The following is a 25803-nucleotide window of genomic DNA, read 5'->3' as shown; positions in this document are numbered from 1 at the left end:
ACTATTCATAGTTAAATTGACATTTTGCCAAGTTGCTACTCTTATTAAAAATGTGTTCTTAATTTAACTGCTTAAAAAAGATCAAATTAAAAAAATAAATAAAACTGCCCTCTCAGCTTCTGGAAAGTTTCTATTTCAAGATGTACTGAAAATACCATGTACAGTAGTTTCCCTGGTACTTGTCTTTAAAATCATATAATAATTTCTACAGAAAGGACTAATATAACCAGATAATTCCTTGGATGTTCTAATTCAAAACTTATCTTGATGTCATGTCGATCCTTATTGTCTCCCTCTTTCTCTTTAATCTAAAATTTGGTAAAAAAAAAAAACAAAAAAAAACAACAACAACAACAACAAAAAAACACAACAAACAGACAAATAACAATTAGTGTGAGGGGGGCAATGTACAGTGAATTTAAAGAAATGATTTCGATGGAAGATTGAGAAAGTGCAACATCTATTGTGTTGCTCCAGAGACAATAAGGACCCACACAACAAAGGCTGGATTGCTGTTTTTCCTTTATGTAAGACTCCATAGGATGCAAGAGTAAAAACTGCTGCTTAGTATAAGCTGATTGTATTCAAGTGATTATACAGCAGATGAAAGAAAACTTTCTTTAGACTTTGTATTAAATAGTTACTGAGGGGTCAAGACCTGGTATTTCAAGAGGATGCTGGACAAGACTATGCTTAAAATAAGACAGAACTAAGCCAGATATGTGAACCACTTATGATAAACTGATGTCTGGCAAATGCCCAGATTCCAAGCTAAAAAATGTAAACTAATAATGACATACAGATCCACATTCAGTCACAACAACAAAAGCTGCACAGACATTATATTTCAGCGGTATATGGTAAGAGGAGATGAGATATTAACACTAATGAGGCCCAATGAAATAGGAAATATGGATTCTTTTGTGATCATTATTTTTCATCTACAAAAATATATGTAATGACTTAGTGTGATACTGAGGACATTACGGAAATCATGAGAAGTTTACATTCTACAATTACGCATAAATTATCTCAACAAGTATTCGATGGTTTGCCAGGAGATTTTTTTTTCCACACTTCAGAGATGATGAATCTGAATGACTTTGGCCTACACATTTGTGCTTTTGAGTGCATTGTCTCAATTGGAGTGAGTGCGCCTCGGGACAAGTTTTTATTGCACTTCAAGGTCATTTTGTCTTAAGATAAAATATGTGCACTTAAAATTATTTTCATGCATTCAATGCTTCCAAAATGAACACAACTACAAAGCATATAGAATATTAAAATATGTACTGTCTTCAATTGGTATTAGCCTTTGTACTACTTATCCAGTAGTGTTTGCACAAGCTGTTTCAGCCATGCAAAGATAGAGCGTCTAACATGCTCTGTCTCCACATGTCCATCATGACATCCAGTCACATGACGATCCAGGGGAACTGAAAATGTGACAATCTAGTGTCAGGTTAGTAATGTAGGGAGTAAAGGAGCTAACCAACACTTTGAAACACAAGCCTGGCCCTAATATACACACATATACTTAACCTTAAACATGCACTGTCCACTTGTATATACTCTTATCTCCCTCTCTATTAGCCTCTCTGTGTACCCCAAACACACCCCAGAGTCCTTTGAGGTTATCTTATAGCTGAGTGCTGTTCTCCTCGTTCTTTGCTACTAAATATAGGCTTGTGACCCATCTGTGAGAATGATTTTGTTCCCTTTATATCACCATCAGCACTTTCAGCTGGCCAACAGAGACTTTTCCCCCCCGCCTTAACGCCCCCCCTTCCATCCCTATTCATACCCCTAACCTAAACCACCACCTCCTCCTCCCGTCTTGACACCAACACTGCTGCCACCCACACCCCCAACCCTCTGGAAGATCTGCCATCTGAGTGTAGGGTGGCTTTTGCACTTCTCGGGACCTGGATCCAGCCATACGTAGGGTCAGAGGCACTGAGGGATTTGTAAACTTGTGATCGAGATCACCAGAATTGAGCCCTGGGTCTCCCCTCCTCTGTTTGGTATTTATAGGTCTCTTTCTCCTACCAGGATTACAACAGAAACCCGGTGAGTGGATCTCCATCCCATCGATGTGCTTTGTTCTACTAATCAACCAACAGCTTGGATTTAAAGTCTGGCTCCTACAAAAATGGACAGCGGGAATAAAGATGTGCAACATATTCCCAGCCATAATTTATGTGAGTTGTGGAGCAAAAGAAAAAAAAAAACATAACAAGACCTCAATAACTCAGAAAACCTGATTATTACCTTGCTTTTGATGAAAATGCTTTTGATTCAACCAACAAATGGCTCTTGGGGTCATCCTGCTCCTTTTTGATTTTCTTGGTACGTCTTAAAATGACCAAAGGAATGGGTGAATGTGCTGACCATCCCTCTCTGTGGGCGTTACAGAGATTTTATATGGTGTTACCAAAACCTGACGGGGGGGGGGGGGGGGGGGGGTAAATCTGAGCACAAGGGGTCCCTAAGCTTGTAATTATTGAAAGGAATTAAAACAGTGTCCAGGACGCTCCTTCGTAACATCCACAACTACTCCACATCTCATTCATGTTTTGTGAGCGGTTCAAACATACACTCAGAATTGTTTTCTGGAGGTGTGTATTGTGTCCTTAAGGGTTGTCTCAAGCCCATTTGATAGTCGAATGACGCCATTACACGTCGCTAAAATGTCTTGGCTGGAAATGGCTTTTAAAAATAGCTGCAGTGGGTTGAGTTACAGCCAGTAGATGTGATGTGATGTTTTGCCACTTGACTGGAAATTAAAGAAACTATTGAGAGCTGAAGGTGCTGATATGCACGTAGAGAGGTAAAAAAACTGTGTAACATAGGCACATGAGATAATGTAAGAACCAGGTGCATATCCTGCACCAGGAAGATTGTAAAAAATGTGGTTATTCATGTGAATATGCTTCAACAGTGTTTCATATCTTGAAAGATGAGACAGAGCAAAGTATTCCTCCCACTTTCCCCGCCAACATGTTCCCATGCAGGCTGCAGATTGGGGAATATGATCAGATGATATGAATAATGCCAGATGCTATTTTATGATCCTGAGACCTTAACTTTTACTGCGGTAGAATAGCGCCAGGGTGCATTGATCACCAATTTCTGCCGAAACCACAGCATGCTTCTATTTGTTTTGACTCAGTCTGTGGACGGCTCTTGTAACCCCAAACAAAACTGAAACATGCATTAAGCTATATATTTCCTTTGAGGCATACATCTGTTTCACTAGGGAATGTGGGGAATCTGAGGGCACTGACATCTCCCCTTGAACTTGAAAAATGAGCAGGGCTCATGCTGCCTGTCTGTTACATTCAGGTCCTGTGGATTCACTTTCAGGGGTTGTTGATGGCTGTAAGTGTTGGCGGAAAAGAGTGATCTTGAGAAGCTGGTTAAAAACTAAAACAAAAACACTCCTTTTGCTGCATTCCAACTTTAGTCTGAACCTGAGGCTATGCAGATTTAGAGTCATATTACTATCAATTAATATTCCTTTGAATAGGTACAATGTTACATGGAATATATAATATAACTCACGACATCAAGCAAAACTTCCTCAAGTTTGCATTAAAAACGTTATTTAGTCTAGTATTTTCTTCCTTTTTGCTTTTAGTTCCTCTTCTTGCTTTAGTCTTGTTTTGCACTGAACATTTGAAATGTGTAGCTAAACAACAAAACAGCTCTGACATTACTTTGCTTTTGTCTCTTGAGAGAAAGCAGTTCACCTCCATTACTTCTATCTCTGGGTTTTTTCTCTGTATGTTTGCAACCCTAATATTATTACTGCTTATACAATATTCTATCCTGGCCTTCCAGACATGCCTCTGGGAACACCTGCCCCCGTAAACAAGCGGAAAAAGCTCTCCAAGATCATAACTGACCTATCACATATCGCTCAGGATGGTAAGGCCGACATCAAATGACATGGATGTGAAATCAAATTTCCATATGTTTGGGATACCTTGCTTACAGCACTTTCATAGAAACACAGTTTATATAAATAAGTGGATGATAGGTGATAGGTACTGTAGATGGGATACTAATCTTACAGAATAAACAAGTTTATGCCTGCAGTGCAGTCAAAAAATAAGAATAAAAAATAACAAAAAAGCAGCAACATTATAGGATATCAAGATATTATACAGTTTTTTTTACGATCACTAAATCTCATGGTGTGTAAAATAAATGATGATGAAGTGCTAAACTTTAGTCACATTATTATAAGTTTCAGAGGAAACAAGCAAATAAATGCATAGAGAGAGTCGATGAGGAAATATTGTAGGCATGCTTAAACAAGCAGGTTACACTTAGGTAAATGGAAAATTTTCTTACGTTGGCATGTTATTACTAAAAATCATAATCCTGCTACAAGGACAAACAAAGCATTTTTGTTTATGAAGACAAAACAGTTGTGATTAAACATGTCAGTGAATGATTATCTCATCAAATACAAAAGATTGAAACTTTCTATACTTCTGAGTAACATTTTGTTTAAATTTGTTTAAATGTCCCTTACTTAGAGTATGAGTCAGAGCCAGAGGCATCTGAGTTCGACCTGGGAACAAAGATCAGGACTCCTAAAGACATCATGCTGGAGGAGCTTTCCCTGATGAAGAACCGAGGCTCCAAGATGTTCAAGATGAGGCAGCAGAGAGTTGAGAAGTTCATCTATGAGAACAACCCCGATATCTTCACCAGTGACTCAATGGTGAGAGCCTAGTTCATGGAAGAAAAAAAAACCTAATCACTCTCTGTAATTTTAAAGTAAATTCTTCTCAAAAGTTACTGATACAATGTGATTAATACACACAGAAATTCCACAGAGAAACCTTGAAACAATATTACTATTACATTATTACATAATTATATTTTTATTTTTGTCACCTGACAATCTAATTTTCATTCATATTAAAACCATTTGAAACAAATATAACCCTAGGACATCTGTAAATTGACTTCTTTAATCTTTTCAATTGTAAGTCACCTGGACCAATGAAGGTTAAATCCTTTGCCGTAGATCATTAATGATCAATCAAACCAGCTAGATTAGGTTTTTTTTTTTTTGAGGATTTAAAGACCGTCAATACACAAAAAGAACTTGGAGTGCTCAGTAATACTTGTCAGGTATAACATCAAGAAGATGAAACAAGGGTAATCAGCGGATACAAATTAGCTGTGTGGCATATGGTTGCTTATTTTGATCATATTCTTTCAGGACAACCTCCAGAAGTTTGTTCCCTCTCTGGGAGGTCAGATGGGCAGTCAGATGATAAGCGTTGGTGGGCACCATGTTAGCAAGCAGGCTGGACACCTGAATTTTGTAGGGCTAAACACTGGAGGAGGAGCCCCTGTGCCTCCTCCAAAGCCTGGAAGCAAAGGTGCAGGAGCAGGTGAAGCAGGAGGAGCAGGAGGTGCAGGAGGACTGGGTGGAGGTGACCATGGGAAAGGTGGAAAAGGAGAAGGGGCAAGTGAGTGGTCTCCACTAAAAGGTTGGTATCACTTTTTTGGTCATTTTTTAGCAGAATTCTATTTTGTGGCCCAGTACCTCTTTCTGCACAAAGGATTTAAATACATAAGAAAGTATAAAACAACAGAAAGATAACTTTATCAGTCACAATGAATGAGAGGATTGAAGAGAAAATAAACAAACATACAAGATATAATTTACTAAATAAATTTAGTAATAAATTATTTGAGTATTAGTAGAATATTTATTACTCTACAATACAATGCCACCTTAAAGACTGGAAAGAGGGGAGACAGGTAGCTTGGCTCTGCCTGAATGTGGCAAAATTGACCTACCAGCACCTCCAAAATTGCTAATTTAAGTGTTACATCTTGTTTAATTAATAATAATACAAAAGTCTAGATGTAAAAACAATTTTGTTATTCATTCTGAGGATGTCAGGCAACCAGCAGAGATACCCAGAAGCCATGCACTCTGTCAATAAATAGTCAGGCACATAAGCCCTGTAACACAGTACTGTTTCCCCATGTTTTCAGTCTATGTGCTGAGCTAAGCTAACTGGCTGCTGGCTCTAACTACATATTTACTGCACAGACATAAGAGTGCTGTTATATAAGTGGCATCTTTTATAACTCTCAGCAAAAAACAAACAAATAAAACAATAGAATATATAGATATTTACTGTCATTGTTAAAAAACAACTAAAGTCTGTTAAGCAACTCTTGATCAATGTGCAGCATAAACATAAAACATGCATTTTTCTTAAAATGTTGATCCACAAACATCACATTACATGCTCTATCTGTGTTTGTTGCACTCATAGGAGGTGGAACAGATGGCGCATCTAAGAAGCATATTCATGTGAAGACGTATGTGTCACCATGGGAGAAGGCCATGAAGGGTGATGAGGGTCTGATAGCCACTCTGAAAACAGCAATGCCTGTTCCCAGTGAGCACAAGGAGCTGCCCAAATACAAATCCTTCAACAGGTACTTCTCTCAAGACCTGAATTTGTAGGTGCTCCGTGACAAAAGGGGGCATTAATTATCCTCTCACCTTGTGCTAGGACTGCCATGCCCTTTGGCGGCTTCGAGAAGGCCAACCAGTTCCTGAAATTCCAGCTGCCAGACACTGAGCCGACCAAACAGGAGCCTGAACCGGCAGTGGTGTACCAGCATGAAATCGGCTGCCGGCCTTCCTTCAACCGCACTCCTATTGGCTGGGTGGGCAGCAGTGAGCCCAGCAGCATTCATATGGAGAATGATGCTGTGCCCTTTGATGGAGAGACCGACGAGCTGTGAAAAAATGTTCATACTGTGATCACACTCACTGTGCACATACACACACGCAAGCATGCATGAATGCACACACATTAGCATGCACACACACCATAGATGAGCTTACAATTAACTGTTATACTGATGAATTTGAATCTCTCAGTGAATAACTGAAATCATAAACGAAATGTGGTCATGTTCTTGCTCTGTATTTGGTTGTAAGGCAAAGAAACAAGTTTAGATGTTACAGGGAGATGAAACATCAAACGTTTATTTGTTAAGTTTATAAATGGAGTCTCAACACTCCTTTAATTTCTCAGAAAAGTTATTGTTTTGGTGAGAAGCTGCAGATTTTGTGAATGAGGAAAGAATGAATCAGGTGTGAAGGATAGATTTATGCCGATTACTGTTGAACACACTGTCTTCATGTCAACTTGTTACCATATTTGTTATTTCCTAGTGCCTTTTTTGTTGTTAAGAAACTCCGATCTTTTGTTGAGCTATGAAAATGCTACAAACCTGTCTAATTCAGGATGCATGCATAGAGTCAGTTGCTGATTCACCAACCAACAGTTTCTCCACAATAAAACATCTAAAACTGTAACAATCCTGGAGTAGAGTGATTAAAATGTCAGGGGAAATAATTTTGTGTGCGTGAAAATCCTTACCAATTACATTTCCTGCTTTGTTTGTTTTCCCTAGTTTCCCATATTTTCATACAAATTTCAGCAGTTATTTCAGGACATGAAAGCAGATGTTATAACCAGAAACACTGTGTCTTGCTTACATGAAAGAAAATGTATATTTTTTCATGACTTCGCAACAGTGTTGACCAAAATTGCTTCAAAGTAAAAAATCAAAGAAAGGACAGTTTCAACCGCAATTTGTTGTTCAGGAATAATAAACAGAATAATGTACTATTATGTACTGCAAAGAATATATTATCTGCACTAAAAAGTCAACAAGACAGCAAATATCTATGGGCTCAAAATAAAAAAAAAATCAATTATAACAATCAATCAATCATTACATTTTAATTATTATTTATAATAAATTCTTATTTTATTAATATTTATTTTCAGTTACTAAGTGACATGAATAGTATTTCTTATTTTGCTGTTATTGCTGTTTTCATTTTGTCAGTTCATATGAGAGATGTAGGCTGAAGCCAGTGGTGGAAGAAGTATTGAGATCTTTTAGTCAAGTATGAATTGTATAACCATAACCATGCTATAAAAATACATCCATAATTTTAGAAAAACAGTGAATTATTAGCAGCAAAATGCAGGAGTATCAGAAGTAAAAGTGCACATTAGAGTGAGAGTTAGGAGTGTTATTATTATGTCATTTTTACTACTCATGCATTAATATGTTTGCAGTGTTTTACTGTTTTAGTTGGTTGAGGTGGAGCTAATTTCAAGTAGTTTATACACTGCTGAGGAGTTCAGCTGATAAATGCATCACATCTTTGAAATTGCTCATCTGTTTTGTTTGAATCAGAATTCTTGATCTTCAAAGTAAATAGATCTTTCAAATAAATTGAGTATAATAATAATAATAATGTAGCACAAAATGAAATCACTCCAGTATATTACTCATCACTTTTCACCTCTGGATAAAAAGATGATATACAGTGTAAGGCTAAAACCTCCGGCACAGTTGGGGGCGGTCATGCTCTGATAAAAACAAGGAAAAAGAAGGAGAGCTCAGTACCTTTGAATGTTGGAAAGCTGAATGTACTGGCGTTATGCTCCTACAGTCCAATTTACAGCGACGCAATGAACACCAGCCCAGTATTATTAGGTAACACTGCAACTTGTTTGAATGATTAGCTTTGCTTAGCTAACGTTAGCTAACTGTCATTCTACTAGGTTAGCTTAAGTTTTCACGTAACTCAGCAATGTGGGAATAAAACAAATGGCCAAATGAGCCCGAACGCGTGTACAAACCTGCAGACTTGGTTAGCGGTCTCATCATAACCTCAAATGACTTGATGATGGGAAGTAACGTTACCTGATTTGGTGTTTACTTTACCCGTTCGCCCGGCCGTTTTGCGAGATTTGACTGACAAAAAGTAACCCGATTTGACTGTAGAAGCGACCCAATCGCCTCGTTTTTAACCTGTATTTGTTGACATTTTGGGAAATGATGTAAGCCGAATTTGCTATTGTCTGTTCCTGGTTGCTACATACTATTGGCTGTACTGACAACTATCACCGAATTATTTTGATACTGAAGAAAACTTAAAAACATGATGATTCTCAGTCAAGTTCTGGAGTTAAAGGGTGCGCCTTTTTTTCTCGTGTTCGTAAAGCAGCCTACCTGAATTGCCACCACTGCTGCTGCAACTGTTGATTGTCTCACTTTTGAGTTTAAACTTAAGATTTAATAGCAAGAGAAAAAACAAACATATTAAACTATCAAATTAAATCACATGTGCTGCAAATATCAGAGAATAATAAATAAATAAACAACAAATCTATTAATTAACATAGATTGTTCCCAATTTGATGAAAGGTAAGTATGATCCATGTCTATACATTTGTACAATTTTTGCAGCTTTTAAATTCATACATTTCAGCAATTTACAGCACAGTCTAAACTTGTTATAAAAAGCATTGAAGCCCATAAATATGCTACCATAAATTAAGTTTGAGAATTACTAAGAAGTATCACCTGGATTATATAGTTGTTCCTGATTTTGAAAGAGCATCTTTATTTTGCTTTAAAAGGATAAAATAGTGATTCAGCATTACCTCACAAAGCGTACTTCAGTCAGTACAATGAAAATAATACATAATAATAAACTTGAACAGGTTTCTGTTGCCATTTGCTTGTGCTGTCAGCAGCTGTGCACCATTTAGCAGTTTATATAATATATTATATGAAAATTATATAAAAATATTTATGAAAAGAATCAAACTACCACAACCAAGTATAACGCTACCACAATTGTTGTGTGATGATGAGGGGTGTTCCCACAGTTTCCGAATATGATTTGAAAAACAAAAAACTAATACAATTATATTTGTGTAATTTATTTCAATGTTTCATGAGCCAGTGTAACTAAGGTGCTACAGTGTGATGGTATAGCACCATTAATGTAGTAAAGAAATCACTGCAGGTGTTCTTCAGTTTCTGACAGTTTCATTTACCCTCAAAAAGATTTTTTTTTTTTGGAAAACGGACATGTTAAAAACTAGAGCTAAATAAGTAATGTTCACATCCACGTCATAAATTGTATGTTTTGTAATCAAATTTTAAGCAACTTAACATTAGTGCTAATTACTGCTTGATTACTTATTTGATTACCTGATTAAGTGTGTCTGTGTTTCTCCATCACTTTTTTCAGGTCCACTATAGCACAGTGATTTAACCTGATGACATCTAAATCAAAGGCCCAGCTGGCACCCCTGCCACAGACAGAGATCCTTGTGTATTGGGTGTTGTCCCTTGGCTCACATCTGTACTCTTTCTACCAACTGCACCGGTTCTCCAAAGGTAAGGTAGATGGACAGATATTGATATGTTTGTACAGTGAATTGAGAAGAAAAGTTACAGAAAAACTGAAGTGAATTCCTTTTTTGTACCTCAGAGCATGAAGCAGGATTAGCAAGAGGATTGCAGTTGGAAAAAGGCCTTCTTAAGGGTTTTAAAAGGGTAAGTCCTTTTATATTGAATTGAATTTGAAAGCCAAATCTGAGCCAACTTTATGTTGCATCTCACTGAAAACTTGAGTTTGTTTTAAATTCAGTCCTAATGTAAGCTGTTTTGTGTCATAGAATCTGAAAAGCTCTAAAAAGCTTGTTTCAATTTTGTTTCAATTTCAGTTAATTGAAAAACTAGGGCCTCATCACACAGTTAATATCCCCTTTTCAACAAGCTTAGGTGTATTTTAAAGTTAGTTGTTTCTGTCAGGACCCATCAGACTTTGAGTGGAGTTTCTGGACTGAATGGGCAAAGAAGTCTCTACTATGGACCCTGGCTGGTCATGGCATCACTTCAAGATTGACCAGCATCTTTTACCCCAAGGTAGGAATCAGCTGCTACAGTGCTGTAACTCTAAGTTACAGTCAATTATAGCTATTATGTGTTGTTGATGTTTCAATCCGACACATTTTTCATTTTTCTCCAACAGCTTAGGGTTCCAGCACTCACGATATATGGCCTCTTAGCAGCCAGCACCGTGTTGGGGGTTAAAGGTGTGAGTGTGCTGCTGGTACATCTGGGTCTGTCCTTTTCGGTGGCTCAACTGCGCAAACCCACTTTGTCATGGGCTTGTAACCTGCTGCTGCTTTCTACACTCCACATCCAACCACTTCAAGAGGTCCAGGTGGGTTTACCTGGATTTTACTTGTTCTTGGTTTTAAAAGGGTATCTTTATCTTGCATTAAAAGGGTTCAAAGTGAATATGTTTTTAAATGCCGTTTGCTGGACCACCAAACGCCATGGAAATTAACGCCAGCATCTCCATTGGAGTGTGTATCTGACTGTGGTTCTAAAACAGAAATAATGCATAATCCTTAATAAGCTAATAGAGCTGAACATTGACTGCAGCCATTACCTACACAGAGCAGGCTGTGTGACTTCACTTGCAATGTATGAACTTATCATTTCTTTTATGTTGTAGTACAAAAATTCAAAATTTAGAATTACTAAATGTCATATTTGCAAAGAACACAAGAGGGCGCAAGATACTAAAGGGATGTGAAGCCATTTGGCCACTCAGCTCCATTACTCTATTTCTTTAAAAATTTTAGTGAATGTATTGAAAGCATCTGTATCTAGAAGGTAATTTCCAGTTTTTCCAGAGGATTAAAAGATGAGAAAAGCTCAGTATCTTCCTACTGGAATGTGAAAGTGGGAGAAGCAGTGGGAGAGATACTGACAGTCACATTTGTGTCAGTGATAATGAAATAATAACCACAACAAAGTGAGATTTTACAAAATTGTCTTTTATTTAATACAACTCAATGATGAACACAATTAATTACAGACCAAATAATATTTTAGGAACTTAATTTCATTCATTTCATCACTGGGTATTATGGAAACTGGGTCTTAGTATTATTATTTTTTCATGAATTATAGGATAGTGTAAAATACATCCTCCTCTAAAAACACCCTTTAACTGCACATTATCTGACACATCAAGCACCTGGGTGCAAGCACAGATTTTAAAGCAATTACATTGGCAAGGTTGTTAAACAGTCCTCATTAAAATTCATCTTAAGCATATGTTTATTAGTATTTGGGAAGAGTTGACAAATTTTCATAATCATGTCCTATGTCCAAAATATGCTGTGATCTGCTAATGTTCTCATTAGGTAAAGAGTGATTTTTTAAGTATATCTAAATCTGACATTTCTGTCAGACTGTCATTATTTATATATGGAGTCCCCAGAAACGTGTTAAATATAATTGGCCTTCCCACTGTATTTCACAGAGAGGCTGGTACAAGACCGAGGAGGAGTACTATCTGCTGCTCTTCAGTGTTGCTGTCTGTGGTTTGCGCTTCATCAGCTTCAGCCTGGAGCATTGCTGGTGCCCTCTGGACCGCGGTGGAGTTGTGCAGCTCTGTTGGTTGTTTTCATACACCTTCTATCATCCTTTTTTCTACAATGGGCCCATTATCACATACAAAGACTACATTGAGCAGGTAAGAGAGCCAGCAGACATTATTCCTGAAGCAAACTGCTTTTTTTGTTATTGTTCTGGAGGCCAAAGCTGATTACTGCTCCAAAGTGCAGGTGATCTCAGGTCGCCTTTTTAAAAATGTAGTAGACAGCACATCAGCGGTGGGGATTTTTAAATTCTTTTTTTTTTTTTTATTTGTGGAGAAATATCTGCCTTATATTTGGTTGGATGTCTTAATGTCACTTCCACATCTCTTCTGCACCTTTTCATGCAAAGGAGTTAATTTATACTTGTTCATACAGTTAGCTCTTTTATTACAATCATGGCATTTGCTCTTTTGGTAGTGAAGATTCATCCAGCACCTGTTAACAACATGCTCACTTTCTCCACCTGCAGATGCGGAGGTCTGCTGAGGAGAGTGACAGGGACAAATCTGCTACCAGTTACTTGGTGCTCAGATCAGGACGGATCATACTGTGGTGGTGTATTGCAGAATACATGATCCATGTAATGTACATGCACTCCATCCAGTCTAATGAGACTTACTTAGAAATGCTTCCTCCTTGGGCCTTGGGTAAGTCTTTATTAAGTATTTTTGGCTTTCATGCACAGAATAATTTCAGCTTTAATGTTTCCCTGCCACTCAGACAGACAACAACATGTTTTCAAGATGCAGAATTTGAAAACATGTTACTCCCACAGGATTTAGTTGATTCTAAAACTCCATCAGATATGCTGATTACTGACTTACTCATTGCTCTCGGTTCAAAATCCAGTTTTTCTGATGTGTGTGGTGTCATTTTGTCTGTATTTGACATATTCATTTTGACTTGGAGGTCTAAGCTTTGGTAGGTATATGCCATTTATTCAAGTGGCTGCTGTAGTCTATAGATACTTGGATATTTGGAAGCTACAAGTCTTTCCTTAATCATTAAAATAAGAAACAGTTGTTTGAAAACTACCTTTTTCCCCACTTCACAGGTGGTCTGGCCCTGGCCCTCGTCCAGTTCTTCTATGTGAAGTATCTCGTACTCTTTGGCCTTCCCTCCATGCTGGCTACTTTGGACAATCTAGTTCCCCCAAAGCTTCCTTCTTGTGTCAGCATCATGTACAGTTTCACAGGGATGTGGAGGTAAGATGATACAGTGGAGGCCATAACACCATAAATACAGTATTATACTGGTCTCACAGCCTGAATTCCTTAACAGTCCTGTGACTGGTAAAGCTAGCATCCCTGCTGTACTTGAGTAAAAGGTACATGTTATGTGAAGTGGTTTGAGGGCACACTGTGCTTTGGCAATCAGATTCAGACTGGGCACAGTGAATTGTCTCATCTTCTGTCATTAGTGGCAATCAGAACAATAGGTCACCTCTGCACCAGTAATATTATATCTTTCTTTCATCTAAAATGATTTGTTCAGTGGGACTGATTCGATGTTTGCAGACCAAATCTTTACGCTTTTTTTTCCTAAATAAATCCAGGTTTGTAGATGCATTCCTAAGATAAGTCATGAAACAAAATAAAATGAAATAAAATCACCAAATATAAAAAGTGAGTTACACCTGTGTGTCAGTTTTAAATGTGATCTGACAATTTCAAGTTAATGAGTATATTATACAGTCTAGCATAATAACATAAAAGAAAGATATTTATTTTTAAGGTTCAGTGATGGTTCAGTATGGATTTCTAGTCTCTCACAAACACTTCATGATGAGTTATTTCTGTCACACCCAACCCACAAAAAATTGATATTATGAACTTAAATGCCATGATGACTGCTTCATTTATTAACCTTATTTAACACTTATGTTACAATGCAAAGGAAAACACTATGCCCGGTTCATGCTGAAGGGGTCACAATTGCACAAGATAATGAACATTCCTGTTGCAGTGTTGGTTACTCTTGGATAAAACACCTTAAACAGCAAGACTTAAAATATAAAAATGGCTAAAGACAACAAAGTTTCCACCAATATTTCAAGACATTCAAGCATATAATAATATGCAGTGTTGAACATTTTGTGTTACAGTGGCATTTGTGTTTGCTACTTAGCTTTGAGGGCCTCCAGGATGCACACCACCTCCAGACAAAGAAAAAGTCTCAAAAATTGTAGTAATAATAAAGTTTTTTTACATAGCATTTGTAAAAATCAGCATGTACAAAGTGCTTTACAAAAGGCAGGCATGAGGCAATGAAATAAATACAGAGTGGGAAAATTAGATCAAATAGCAAGACCAAACATAAAGTTGAATTCACACCTCTCTTTCAACACCAACTGAACATTAAAACCTTTGTGAAGGGAGGTTTTATTGCAGGACCTGTATTATACTGCATAACTTTTAGCCAGATGTACCTAATAAACTGGCAACTGAGTGTTTGAACAAGGTTTAAACAATAATGCAGTTAAATACAAAATATACAATAAAACTGTATGATGAAACCGTAAAATTAGCAGTGGGTGTAGAGTGTCACTCTGCTCCTCAACGTAAATGACAATGAGGAAATGCTGCCTTGGTTTAGAGCACAACAGGAAGTTGAGATAAAGGCTGTGTTTTTGGTTTTACAGTAAAAATGCACGGCATGTAGACCAGCTCGACCAATGTGCTGACACTGATGCACTTCAATCCAGCCTGTGTGTGCTGAGCTGGCCAATGTTGACAACATTGATGGAATGCATAAAGCTGTCCACCGACATCACTGAGCAAACAGCTCCGGTTTTATAGACAGAGAGAGAGAGAGAGAGGATAAAAAAGAAAAACGCCTTTTCTAATTTTCTTAATGACAGAGAGCAGCCACACAAACACACAAGCATCATACAGACTACACATGCCTCGGTTTATATGAAGCCCAGTGCTCAGGTGTTAGTGCTATATTATTATGTAAATTTGTGATTCAAATATTCTTTTTTTTACATTTTTTTTGTTCACTCTCAGGCACTTTGACGAGGGGCTGTATCGATGGCTCATCAGGTAAGAGGCACTTCATGATCGGTGGACAGACTAATTCAGATGTTAATGTGCACTAAATATGTGAAATGTCATCATAATAAAAATCAAATAATAAAAATCAAATAATATCTATCTATCTGTCTGTCTGTCTGTCTGTCTGTCTATCTGTCTATCTATCCTTTTATTCTCAGATATTTATAATATTTGGAATAGCATGTGTTTAATCACACTGTATCTGTTATTTATTGCACACTTACTGTGAAGAGCTCATTTCCTGTGGGGTATTGAACTTGTCAGTTCAATATCCTTATAAAAAAAAGAAAAAAAAGAAAAAAGGTGCCATTCTCCAGCTGCCTGCCCGTGTGTGTCAACATAATGGACAAGGATGAAGCATTTGCATGTAGGCTTTCTCATGATTATGAGGTTGCATGTTGTTGGTGAATAGTTCCTCTGTTGTGTTACTGTTCCTCTACCCCGGAGAAATGCCTTCTTGTTTAATATGTGCATTCGTAATGGGAGCATTATGTGTCTGCTCACTTGTAGTTTGGACAAAGCACACTATTAGTTTGTCTGCTAATGATACACACTTGGCTGAATGCAGCCTATTGAGAGTTTATGGTCCGCTTGGTAGACGCAGGTTGCTACATTAAGGCAACACTACAGTTGCACGGTTGTCAGAAACTGCACTGTGATATTCTGTGAAAACGTTCCCTTGTCTTGGTTAGTGTTTGCTAATTAGTGTTTGTGTTGACTGGCTGTTTTTGGTTTGTTTGGTACGTGTGATGTTATACGTGTACATCTGTTTTTGAAGATGAGTTTAAAATGAAATATGGGATATCAGACTGTCAAAGTGGCTCCAATTAATTTGCTTAAGATCCCAGAATTTAAATTGCAAATGCAAGTTTCTATTTTAATCTGTGTTCACTGGAAATTGTTTTCTCCTGCTTAATGGCATCACTTGCAATTATCCTACTGCAGATGCAAAATGATACCCATGACACAATGCCCCTACGTTCCTTCTTGTGAGAGTGCTTTTAAAGAGGTTTTAATGCAGTTCTGAAATTCTGTTGAAATTGTCTGAAGAGGGCTAGATGAGTGCGTAGGTGTTAAATGATGTGCTCTACATGACTCACTGACACCCCGTCTCCCTGGGCAGCTAAGTGGCTCATTCTTCGCCATTCCACTACGCTTTCCCCTTCCTGTACACGACTGTGTGTCTCAGCTTCTCTGTTTCACACACATACACAGTTACTGGCCAACAAAACAGCTCTTAGTGGTTGTTTGATGGAGTTATTGCAGCTGTATATGAGAAGGAGTGCTTGATCCCAAATCCGGGGATATATTAGTTGTAAATAAGTAAGTGGGGGCATGGACTGGGTTGGGTAAGGGTCAGCATTCAACCTTTTTCTGTTCGTGTGTCTGTATAAGACAATAATAGCTGCCAGACTGAATTGCTACTGTCAGTCTCTAAAGCCTGTTTGTTGTTGTTTTCACTGTCAGCTTGCAGCAGTCAGGTTTTACATAACACGTTGATTATTCAGGTATTAATGTATATCTCAACATTATCATATTTTGATTAACATCTGTTTAGAATCCATCTACATTTAAATAATTTGACCAGATGGATAGATAATAAACATGTGTAGGTATTCAGCTTGCTGTGGCTCTAACACTAGTACCTCTCCATCTGTTTTTGCACCTACTTTCGTCTTCCAATATGGCCAAGCTGGCCACTCTATTTAAGGCTCAGAAAATGCTGGCTCATCTTTCAGGAACATTGATTAGCCACAGGGTGGCTGAGATAATTAGTTCCCAGCTCAGCAACACTAGATGGAAGCTGATGTTTGTTTCTAAGTGCGTTGGACCGATGTTGCATGTTGAGACCCTCTGTACCTCTGAGACAGACGAGGTTCTCACAGTATCAGAGACCATTTTTCTTCACGGCGTGTGCAACATGCTTTACTGATTGAAGGGATATCATTCACATCAAGTGGGCTGATTGTTGCATGAGTGTACAGCTGTTTTTATATCACACACATTGTAATCTCATTTAAACCACAGTAAAATCACATTCATGAGAGATATTTATTTAATTTTTTGATGAGAAAATTTTGCAATTTCATTTAAATGTCTGTCCTCAGTTTATGAGCCAAAATGCTAAAACCAGACCTCACCCAACCAAAACAAGACAGTGGGTGAACAATGTATCAAGGGTTTGGTTCAAGTCACAGGAACCACTTTGGAATCATTAACCCAGTTGCAGCATTATTAACATCTTTAGCAGGACTGATATTCGCTGGAGTGCCTGGAGAGCAACGTTTACTTGATTAAAAATCAATGAGCATCATATGATAATTTCTGTGACAGATGTTCTTTGCAACTCATTGCTGCATTGCGGTGCCATTTTGAATCCTTTTTTGTTTTAGATCTGCACCATTCAATGGCTGCAGTGCATCCCTGTCCTGCTAAAGAACAAAAATTAAATCCTTAAATTGTCTCTCTCTCTGTCATTTCTTTCAATGCTTTTTTTTTTACTTGGACATATTATAATCTCCTTTAAACAACTGTAACACTTTGTTTATTCTAATAGCATTGAAGTGCTTAGTTTTTCATGTATGTGCTCATGTTTCAGATACATCTATGTGCCTTTGGGAGGTTCACAACACGGCCCCCATTACAAGATGTTATCCACTGGCCTTGCGTTTGGATTTGTCTGTCTCTGGCACGGTGGCCATGACTACTTACAATACTGGGCCCTGATGAACTGGGCTGGAGTTCTAGTGGAAAACGGATTGAAGTCTCTCTTTGCTTCACCCTCTATTCACTCCATTGTTGTAAGTTTGAATTCCAATAGATGCAATTTCCTGGTTATTCCATTGACTGGATGTTCAGTTAACATATGTTGACATGCTGGAGTCATATAATCTGATTTAAGAGACTGCCCGGAGGATCATGGATCACGTCACATCTAATTAGGGATGGGAATTAATAAGATTTTATGGATACATATATCATCGTGGATTCTTATTGGGCCGATTCTTCATCAATTCCCTTAACGATTCCTGATCAATTTTCTGTGTAGCATCGATAAAAGTAATTGATGAGCTCGGAGGCATACGATTCCAATAGTTTGGACATTTTGGTCCATCAAATTGTCACACTCACAACATTATGTGAGAGAACATTAACAATGGATTCATTCAGGCTGTTCTTGCTTTTTGGCCTCTAGCCTTGGCGAGAAGGTTTGTGTTCTGAAAATAGAAATCAAATCTGATGGCATACTGTGTAATCCTCCTAGTTTATGGTCACAGAGTTCATTAGAGCCAGGTGCTTTGGTGCTCTTTGTTTCTCAGATTTACGTTGAAAATCTCTAGTGGTCCTCCTGCAATTTACTTATTTATTTACTGATTTCCCAGGAGCAGAATTTCTCCCCGGCGATGAAAAGGCGTTCCATTGCCTTTCTCTCTGCCTTCTCCACTGCCATGCTCATCCTCTCTAATCTGGTGTTTCTTGGGGGGATACATGTTGGCAGAATCTTCTGGAAGCGCGTCTTCATTCAAGGTAAATTGCCTTCCACAGCACTCACTCAATAGGATTTGTGCATGCCTTTTATTTTGCAGGGTTGTTTCAGCTGGCATTTATAAATGTGTGGAACATCAGTCATTACGCTGAATTATAGGACAGCACAGATTCTCCTCCTGCTGAACATAGTATGTCTAAAGCAACAGAGAGGACGGCTCACATAGGCCGAAAATAAAATCATAAATAAAATATAATACAGTGATTAAAAATGCTGCTGTTCTGTAGGTCTATATATTTAGCAGTTTTTTTCAGTGGATGAGTGAGGCAGTGGTCATACTGGGACATTTAATGCATCTGCAAGGGCAAACTCTCCCAAATAGAGAGACATCTGCTTCATGGTTGTGCCAGTCCCTGTTTTGCTCCCTGTGTCTTTATTTGGCTCATTTGGTAGCTAAAGCAAGATGGCAGGTCCTCTGCAAGCCTGTCTACACATGATAAGCAGCTTCACTTCACAGAGTCAGTGCTGAGAGCTCAGCCCAGTTTTGATGCATCAACAGCATCAAATAATTCATATGATTTGTTAATTAGAACTATTCATTTGTGCTGAATTAGAATGCATGGTTTACTCATTTTTAAAGCAGTGGTAATTGAGTTTTTGCCACTTGGAAGCTGCACAACAAGCTGTTGTGTTTACAAGCTTTCAACACAACGCCGACATCTTATAGTTGGTCCTAGTGTTAGCAAACAGTAGCCTATTTACCACTGAGCAGACACACAGCAACTTTATTTGAGGTTGTGTTTCTGGCCCATTTTTCACTCTTCCTGTGTTTCTTTCTTTGACTTTACCAAATCCAGGAAGAAATATCTGGCTCTTTAGCTGCTAAATGCTCCACTGTGGTCACGAGCTAGGCGCTAACTTTGCCTGTCAGCTGTTTGGTGCGGGGCAGGTAGAGTACAGTGGATTTATCAGAACCTTTTTGTTAAAAACAGCTCCCTGCTGCTGGAAACAGGGTTAATGAGAGCCATGAGACAGAACCGAAACAGTAAAGCTGTGGGGCCATAAAGCTAAAAATAATGGCCCACTTCTAATTACACAAAGTCATTTTATCTATAGTGAGTACAAAAATATTTATTTGTGTGGCTTTAAGTAAGACTAAGGTTATATCTCTTGAAAAGTCTGTGTTCAATCCCTTCTGAACAAGAGGAAAAGCATTTAACTTGTTGCACATCTCACACTTTCTGTCATTGTTTTAGCCTTTTCTGTATTTGTTCTTCAGACTACGCCATATACTCCTCAGATTATGTCACAGAGGTCCAGTCACCAGTTAAGCTTTATTGTGACAGTAATCATTTGTTGGAAGCCTGGCAGGCTCAGAGCAAACGGTGCGTAACATTATGCTTCTTCTAGCACTCCTGACCCTTTTCACACATGCTGTAGACTTGGTGTAAATAAGTTAAGAGAAACCTAAAAATAAGAACTGGGTGTTTGAAAAAACCCTTTCTGTTGTGAATTATTCAGAGGAGATTCTCGGTTTCCTTTTATGGTGATTCATTCAGACCATTAAAGTACTAAAAATAAAGATGTAACGTGGCAATGCATGATTTTAAACAGACCTTTGAACAAACCGCTTCATAATTTTGTCATGGTCACTGAGTTATTGTGTGTTTGTACTTTAAATTGAGATATGATGGATCCACCAGAGATGGCTGAAGGCATTCCTTATGTCTGCAATGTCTGTGTGATAACTCACAGAGGGGGAGTTGTGGTTTGCTTCATTAACATGAAATCAATGCTTTTAAATCAGCCTGTCTGGGATTTTTACAAGTGCAGGCAGTAGTGTAATTGCACTCTGACCTCTCTGTTGAAAAGCAAATTCCTAATCACACTGTGTGTCTATGGCTGTAATTGTTTATTGAGGATTTAATTGTAAGTGGCCACCTGATAGCCCCCCTGTAAGATCACTCTCACGTCACAGAGTCGCAGAGTTTTTAAATGTACCAGTAGAAGCAGTGTTTCATATTTTATCATCCATAAATTCAATAATACGAATCATCACATTAAATTATAATGACTGTAATGAATGGTTTAAATTAAGAAGTCACTTAAAACTCCTGTTGTCTCGGAACTATCTGTCATCAAGAACCTTATATTTGTAGGCATTAAGTGTATTTTGTTGCAGTTTAGAGCAAGTGAGAGAGGAGACCTCAGCAAGCAGAAGCCGGCTCAAACTAGGAGCGCCCGGTCCGATCCACATGACTTCATATCACTTTTTTCATGCCGTCCCCCAACAAGATGCCGCCCTGGGCAGCTGTCCATGTCACCCATGTCTAAATCTGCCATTGACATGTCCAACAATGTTTCCTACATAATAAGTTAATCTGGTACTTACTGTAAACCCCTTTCTGACCTTCTTAAAATATTTAAAATTACCTCCTTTTTAGCTTTTACTTCAATAGAAAGATATTATGTCTTTTTAGGCATAATATCAGTATAATTACACTACTGTGACTTGAGTACATTGTAGGTCTGTCACAATGTCTGATTTTCACAAGTGGCTGAAAGAATTTACAGTATTATCATATCATCTACAGAAATTTGGAATGCTAACATGATTTTGTTTAGCATATTTTGCTACTGTTGCTTATTAGCACCAAACAGAGGAGAATGTCATTAGTTTTGCATTTTGTTTTGTTTCACTTAACGTCAGATGTAAATTTCATGGTAGTGCCAGAGGAAAAGTTAGGGGAAATTCAGCAGGATTTATTTTCTGGTTACCATGGACATCTGTACCAAATTCCATGCCAATCCATCCAGTATAGAGATATATACCAACAGAAAGTGATGCCACTAGAAAGGCTGAAAAAAGTTTGCTAAAACCCACATGAGCTGCGCCTTGTTTCTATCTGTCTAATGATAATACATGATAAACGGAGCTGAGCCTACAAGTTGTCAGTCTCTACTTCACTGAGCAGCACAGTCCTTCTGATCACTAATCAGCTTTATATTTAGTCTTGAGTTGCCTCTCTGCCAGCGGCCTTTTCACCTCATTTGAACTTGACACACTCTGCTAATCAAGTGGCAAAAGAAGTTGGTGTAATTACAGCACTGTTTGATTAGAGCCGCAGTAACATGCAACTGGAGGAAATAGGTTTTAAGTTTTTCCATTCTCCATCTCTTTACCAAGGCTTAGTAATTAGTAGTTTTGTCTCTTAATAACATTTGGCTAAGAGTGTTTGTTTGTGTTCTGCACAGGCTGGATGACTGGTTAGAAAAGATATTTCACACTGAGGGTGTTAATGAAATGTACATACCTGCAAAGACAAAACACTGGGACGTCTTGGTGCAACTGCTCATGGTGCACGCAGGGCCTCTGGCTAAAATGCTTTCAACAATTCATTTACATAATATTTCAAAAGTGTGCCTGAAAATGATTCAGATTTCGCCTTATGTGATTGATAATTACCTCACATTGACTGGAAACATCATCAAGGCTGTTTTTAAAGACAAATACAGACGATAAAATAATGCTAATTTCCAAACTACACAAAACAAAACTTCTCTTCAGCTTACAATAAAAACATTTTTCATGAAAAAAACCCTTTCTCTTCCGCAGACAGGAAGCTGACAGTACAGCTGTGCACAGAGTAGCTTGTGCGTATGTGAATTAGATTGTGACATGAATAGAAAAGAATAGACCATTGAAAAGCATTGTGGGTGCAGGTGCAGGTTACTGAGATAATCTGGAGCCAAGCCAGTTGGGGAGGAGGTGCAGACAGCTGTCGTTACCTGCCTGCTCGACCCTCTAAGAAGCAGCTATAAATAGAAAAAGAAAATAACCGTAACACAACACAATACAGCAGAGAGAATTGACCGTACTATTACTTTCTGTCTCTCTAGCGCTTGTAAAAGAATGCAAGTCACAGTACATAGCACAGTATCCTCTCTGTAAATCTAAATGTTCCCTGTTACAGATGAGTAGATCAGTTTTCTTTTAATTTCAGGCTGGTCCACCATGGCCCCACCTATGCTGGCCTTCCTCTACTGCTTTGCTCAGATTGGACTAGAGTGGACTTCTCGCCCGCCATGAGTCACCTTGACTTTGTAACAGAGTGAGAACCAGAACAACCTGCTGAGTCCAGTGCCCTGTTTTCACCACCCAGCATCTCTGTGGCGACTCTGGCTCTAGCCACTGAACCCGTCCTAACCTGGCTGAAGTGCAGCTGAGCACAACCTGCAGGACCTGGCAAAATCTGTCTGTATGCTTGGACTTCAATGATCAGTGTTGATTCTTTCCAATGAGAGATTTTGTATGAACTTCATGGAAATTATAAGTGCATATAAACTTAGAATGAAAGTGATGCTATAAATTCAGGGCAATCGCTAGTGTAAATCATGTCTTGCCTTGGCTGTGTTGAGGCATGTTTTCTACCCATTAAGCTGCAGTGAATCACTGTTATTCTAATAAACTGTAAAGGAAAAAAATGGACCTTGAATCTGTCATGGCTATATGACCCTGATAAGGTATTGCTCAGCGGTGCGGTAAGCTGGAGAAATGCTAATTTCACATTAACTGTCCCCCTTTAGCTCACCGCAAAAACTGTTGTGTATTCAGAGGTTGTCTATAGACACAAGACTGAATGGAGCAGTAGGAACCTGATCAGTCTTTATTTCCCTGTAGAATTACACTAATATTAATAGATGCATTGCTTAAAAGCTGTAGACTACACGTGTAAACTGAAAATCTTTAGGTTTTTGGACAGTTTGTTAGATCAAACCAAATTCTGGAAAACAGTGATAGACATTTGTCGCTGTATTTTAATATTTTATAGAGAAAATAATTGATGATGACAATTATCATAATTTGCAACTCTAGTAAAGATCATCTAGTTAATATGAGGACCGGGATGATTGGTTTGGATGAACTCATGTAATGGGAGAAAAAACCTTTAACTCCAGTTAGTTTAGTTTCATTCAGTTTAGTTATTGGTGGTAAGTTCTCGAAAGTGCTGCCATCTGACTTAAATTATTTTCTCTCTAAACCAGTGAGGGTTCACTAGTTTGTCAGCAGTTTTAAAAGGTAAACTATGTTCTGGGAATTAGCATCAAGCTGCTTTAAAAAGCTTATCTGTGCTTTTTGTGTCTTTTGAGCTTAGAAAGTGTGATGTTGCAAGAACAATTTGATCCTCTTAATATTCACAGTGCACAATAAGGAAATCAAACAGCTTCAGGATATAGCGTCCGAGAGGATTAGTTTAAGAATGAGTGAATTTGAAGTCAGAGGTGGAATCACTGAAATTCATCATTGACATAAAACTCGCATGTTGCCTCAGGTCCCATCTTTAATGTCCTGCAACAACTGATTGTTCCCAAGGTTTCCCAATCAGTAATAAATTATCTGTACAGGTCTGTGTTTCATATGATGATTAGTGGTGAATAAACAGTCTTATAATACCAAGGTGTTTGTAAGTAAACACTAAAAGTACTGCGTAATCTGGAGTCTGTGCTTCTGGTTCCATTAGCTGATTTCTGTTCTCGGGATTATCACATCTGTGGCACTAAGTAGGATCAATGTGAGCGGGGGTCAGCGAGGAATCCTCTTAAATGAGCACAAAACTGTGAGGTTTATCTGACGTAAGATGATCAGCAGGAGAAAACACCTGCTGACTAACACTTTCTTGGAGAAGTGCCCTTATCACTGGTGGAGGAGCTAAAACACAAAGCCTTACAATTCTCACAGGTCAGAATGGATGCTGCACGGCGCCTACAGAGAATAGACAGGGTACAGTATGTATAAAATATTTATTATGAATAGCACAGTATGTCACAGTCCATAACAAAGTTCCCATTGTGCTTGAAATAGTTACATTTCTCATCACATGACGTGTGAACATGGAGGCATGTGCATATTACATAAACCTTACACCAAATCCAAACTCTTCTCTCATAAGAATCTAAACATTGCAATATAATCTGTGCATATATATGTATATATACATATATGTTTGTGTGAAGGGCTTCATAACTAGGCAGCTTTCTAGAGCTGACCACAAAAATAGTTCTGTGTTAAAACAAAGAAGCGACAGTAAATTGGATATTTAACACTGCTTTCCTGTATGTACGGGGCAAAATGATGAAGGCACAGTGCTGCATGCTTGTCAGTAGCAATCAAAGATGATGACTGTAATAATATAAATGAAGTGTTAGTGCAGTGCTGTAAAGGTACTTCTCACGTTTTCATATTTTTGTCACTGTACGGACTTCTGTTTATAAATGTTACAGCACAGAACTACACATTGCTCTCAAGGATCTTGTTTCTGAATTTTAGAGTGGACCTACATCCCATTTTAGTGCCACACATTTATGGTGCTCGTAAAACATTTAGCCTCCTGAGAGAGGTGTAAGTGAAAGTACCCTCCATTTGCTTTATCTTTCTTTATGGACACAAAATCAGATTTTTAGCTTGAACAGATTTGATCTTTTTATTGATTTTTTTATTATGAAAATAATCTGATCTACTTCTGTTCCCATTAGATACTGTAAAATGTAAAGAAACTAAAAGAAAACAGTGAATTTACAGTGAAATAATACAGAACCTCACAAAAGACCCAACCTACAAGTCATTCAAAATAAAAGTTTGAAATATACTTTACAAATATTGTTAATTCTGTCATTCATCTCTGTCATTGGTGAAGTAAAACAACCGTTTTTTGTGGATAAAATGAAAATGTTTCACCAGAAGTAACTTCAAAGAAAATTTACATTTTCAGAATGTAACAGAATAATCATCTGTTAGAGAAAATAAATACTATTTTCTGTGTGGGATTAGAATCTGAATCACATAAATAATATTAAGAATGACAGCACCTCCTTACATTGTGTTGTTTGCATTGTTGGTATTATTAAGGGTTTTTCACTTGTTTAA

The 25803-nt window shown here is 37.9% G+C and overlaps 2 protein-coding genes across 3 annotated transcripts; both read left to right on the top strand.

The window, feature by feature from the left end:
- The first annotated feature begins 1839 nt into the window (after positions 1 to 1839).
- Positions 1840 to 7415, top strand: myoz1a (myozenin 1a). Its single transcript, XM_071480105.1, has 6 exons — positions 1840 to 2070; positions 3844 to 3930; positions 4548 to 4735; positions 5243 to 5516; positions 6318 to 6483; positions 6561 to 7415. The coding sequence occupies exons 2-6, from the start codon at positions 3846 to 3848 to the stop codon at positions 6793 to 6795; spliced, it is 948 nt and encodes a 315-aa protein (XP_071336206.1). The 5' UTR covers positions 1840 to 2070; positions 3844 to 3845; the 3' UTR covers positions 6796 to 7415.
- Positions 7416 to 8424: 1009 nt separating this feature from the next.
- On the top strand, positions 8425 to 25172 carry hhat (hedgehog acyltransferase). 2 transcript variants are annotated; one of them, XM_071480103.1, is made up of 13 exons: positions 8425 to 8574; positions 10124 to 10272; positions 10367 to 10431; positions 10690 to 10803; positions 10910 to 11104; positions 12218 to 12430; positions 12805 to 12982; positions 13390 to 13540; positions 15344 to 15379; positions 17991 to 18192; positions 18775 to 18919; positions 20158 to 20263; positions 22883 to 25172. In XM_071480103.1, the coding sequence occupies exons 2-13, from the start codon at positions 10152 to 10154 to the stop codon at positions 22992 to 22994; spliced, it is 1638 nt and encodes a 545-aa protein (XP_071336204.1). In that variant the 5' UTR covers positions 8425 to 8574; positions 10124 to 10151; the 3' UTR covers positions 22995 to 25172. The 2 variants fall into 2 exon arrangements, with proteins under 2 accessions (XP_071336204.1, XP_071336205.1); XM_071480104.1 differs by lacking the exon at positions 20158 to 20263 and having other exon boundaries at positions 8426 to 8574.
- Positions 25173 to 25803: the final 631 nt, after the last annotated feature.

Source organism: Trachinotus anak, unplaced genomic scaffold (genome assembly GCF_046630095.1).
Source record: "Trachinotus anak isolate AG129_WGS33_773 ecotype Australia unplaced genomic scaffold, CSIRO_AGI_Tana_v1 ptg000007l, whole genome shotgun sequence".
Classification (NCBI taxonomy): Eukaryota; Metazoa; Chordata; class Actinopteri; order Carangiformes; family Carangidae; genus Trachinotus; species Trachinotus anak.
The sequence above is the reverse complement of the archived record's forward strand: the minus strand, read 5'-3'. Positions and strand labels throughout refer to the sequence as shown.

What these genes read in the sequence shown, in the direction of transcription:
- hhat (XM_071480103.1), top strand. Translation starts at nt 10,152, where the DNA reads ATGACATCTAAATCAAAGGCCCAGCTGGCACCCCTGCCACAGACAGAG. An exon ending in CTGTATCGATGGCTCATCAG is followed by an intron (nt 15,380 to 17,990) that starts GTAAGAGGCACT and finishes CTCATGTTTCAG; the next exon opens with ATACATCTATGTGCCTTTGG. An exon ending in GAAGCGCGTCTTCATTCAAG is followed by an intron (nt 18,920 to 20,157) that starts GTAAATTGCCTT and finishes TTTGTTCTTCAG; the next exon opens with ACTACGCCATATACTCCTCA.
- myoz1a (XM_071480105.1), top strand. Translation starts at nt 3,846, where the DNA reads ATGCCTCTGGGAACACCTGCCCCCGTAAACAAGCGGAAAAAGCTCTCC. An exon ending in ATCACATATCGCTCAGGATG is followed by an intron (nt 3,931 to 4,547) that starts GTAAGGCCGACA and finishes TCCCTTACTTAG; the next exon opens with AGTATGAGTCAGAGCCAGAG. An exon ending in TGAGTGGTCTCCACTAAAAG is followed by an intron (nt 5,517 to 6,317) that starts GTTGGTATCACT and finishes TTGCACTCATAG; the next exon opens with GAGGTGGAACAGATGGCGCA.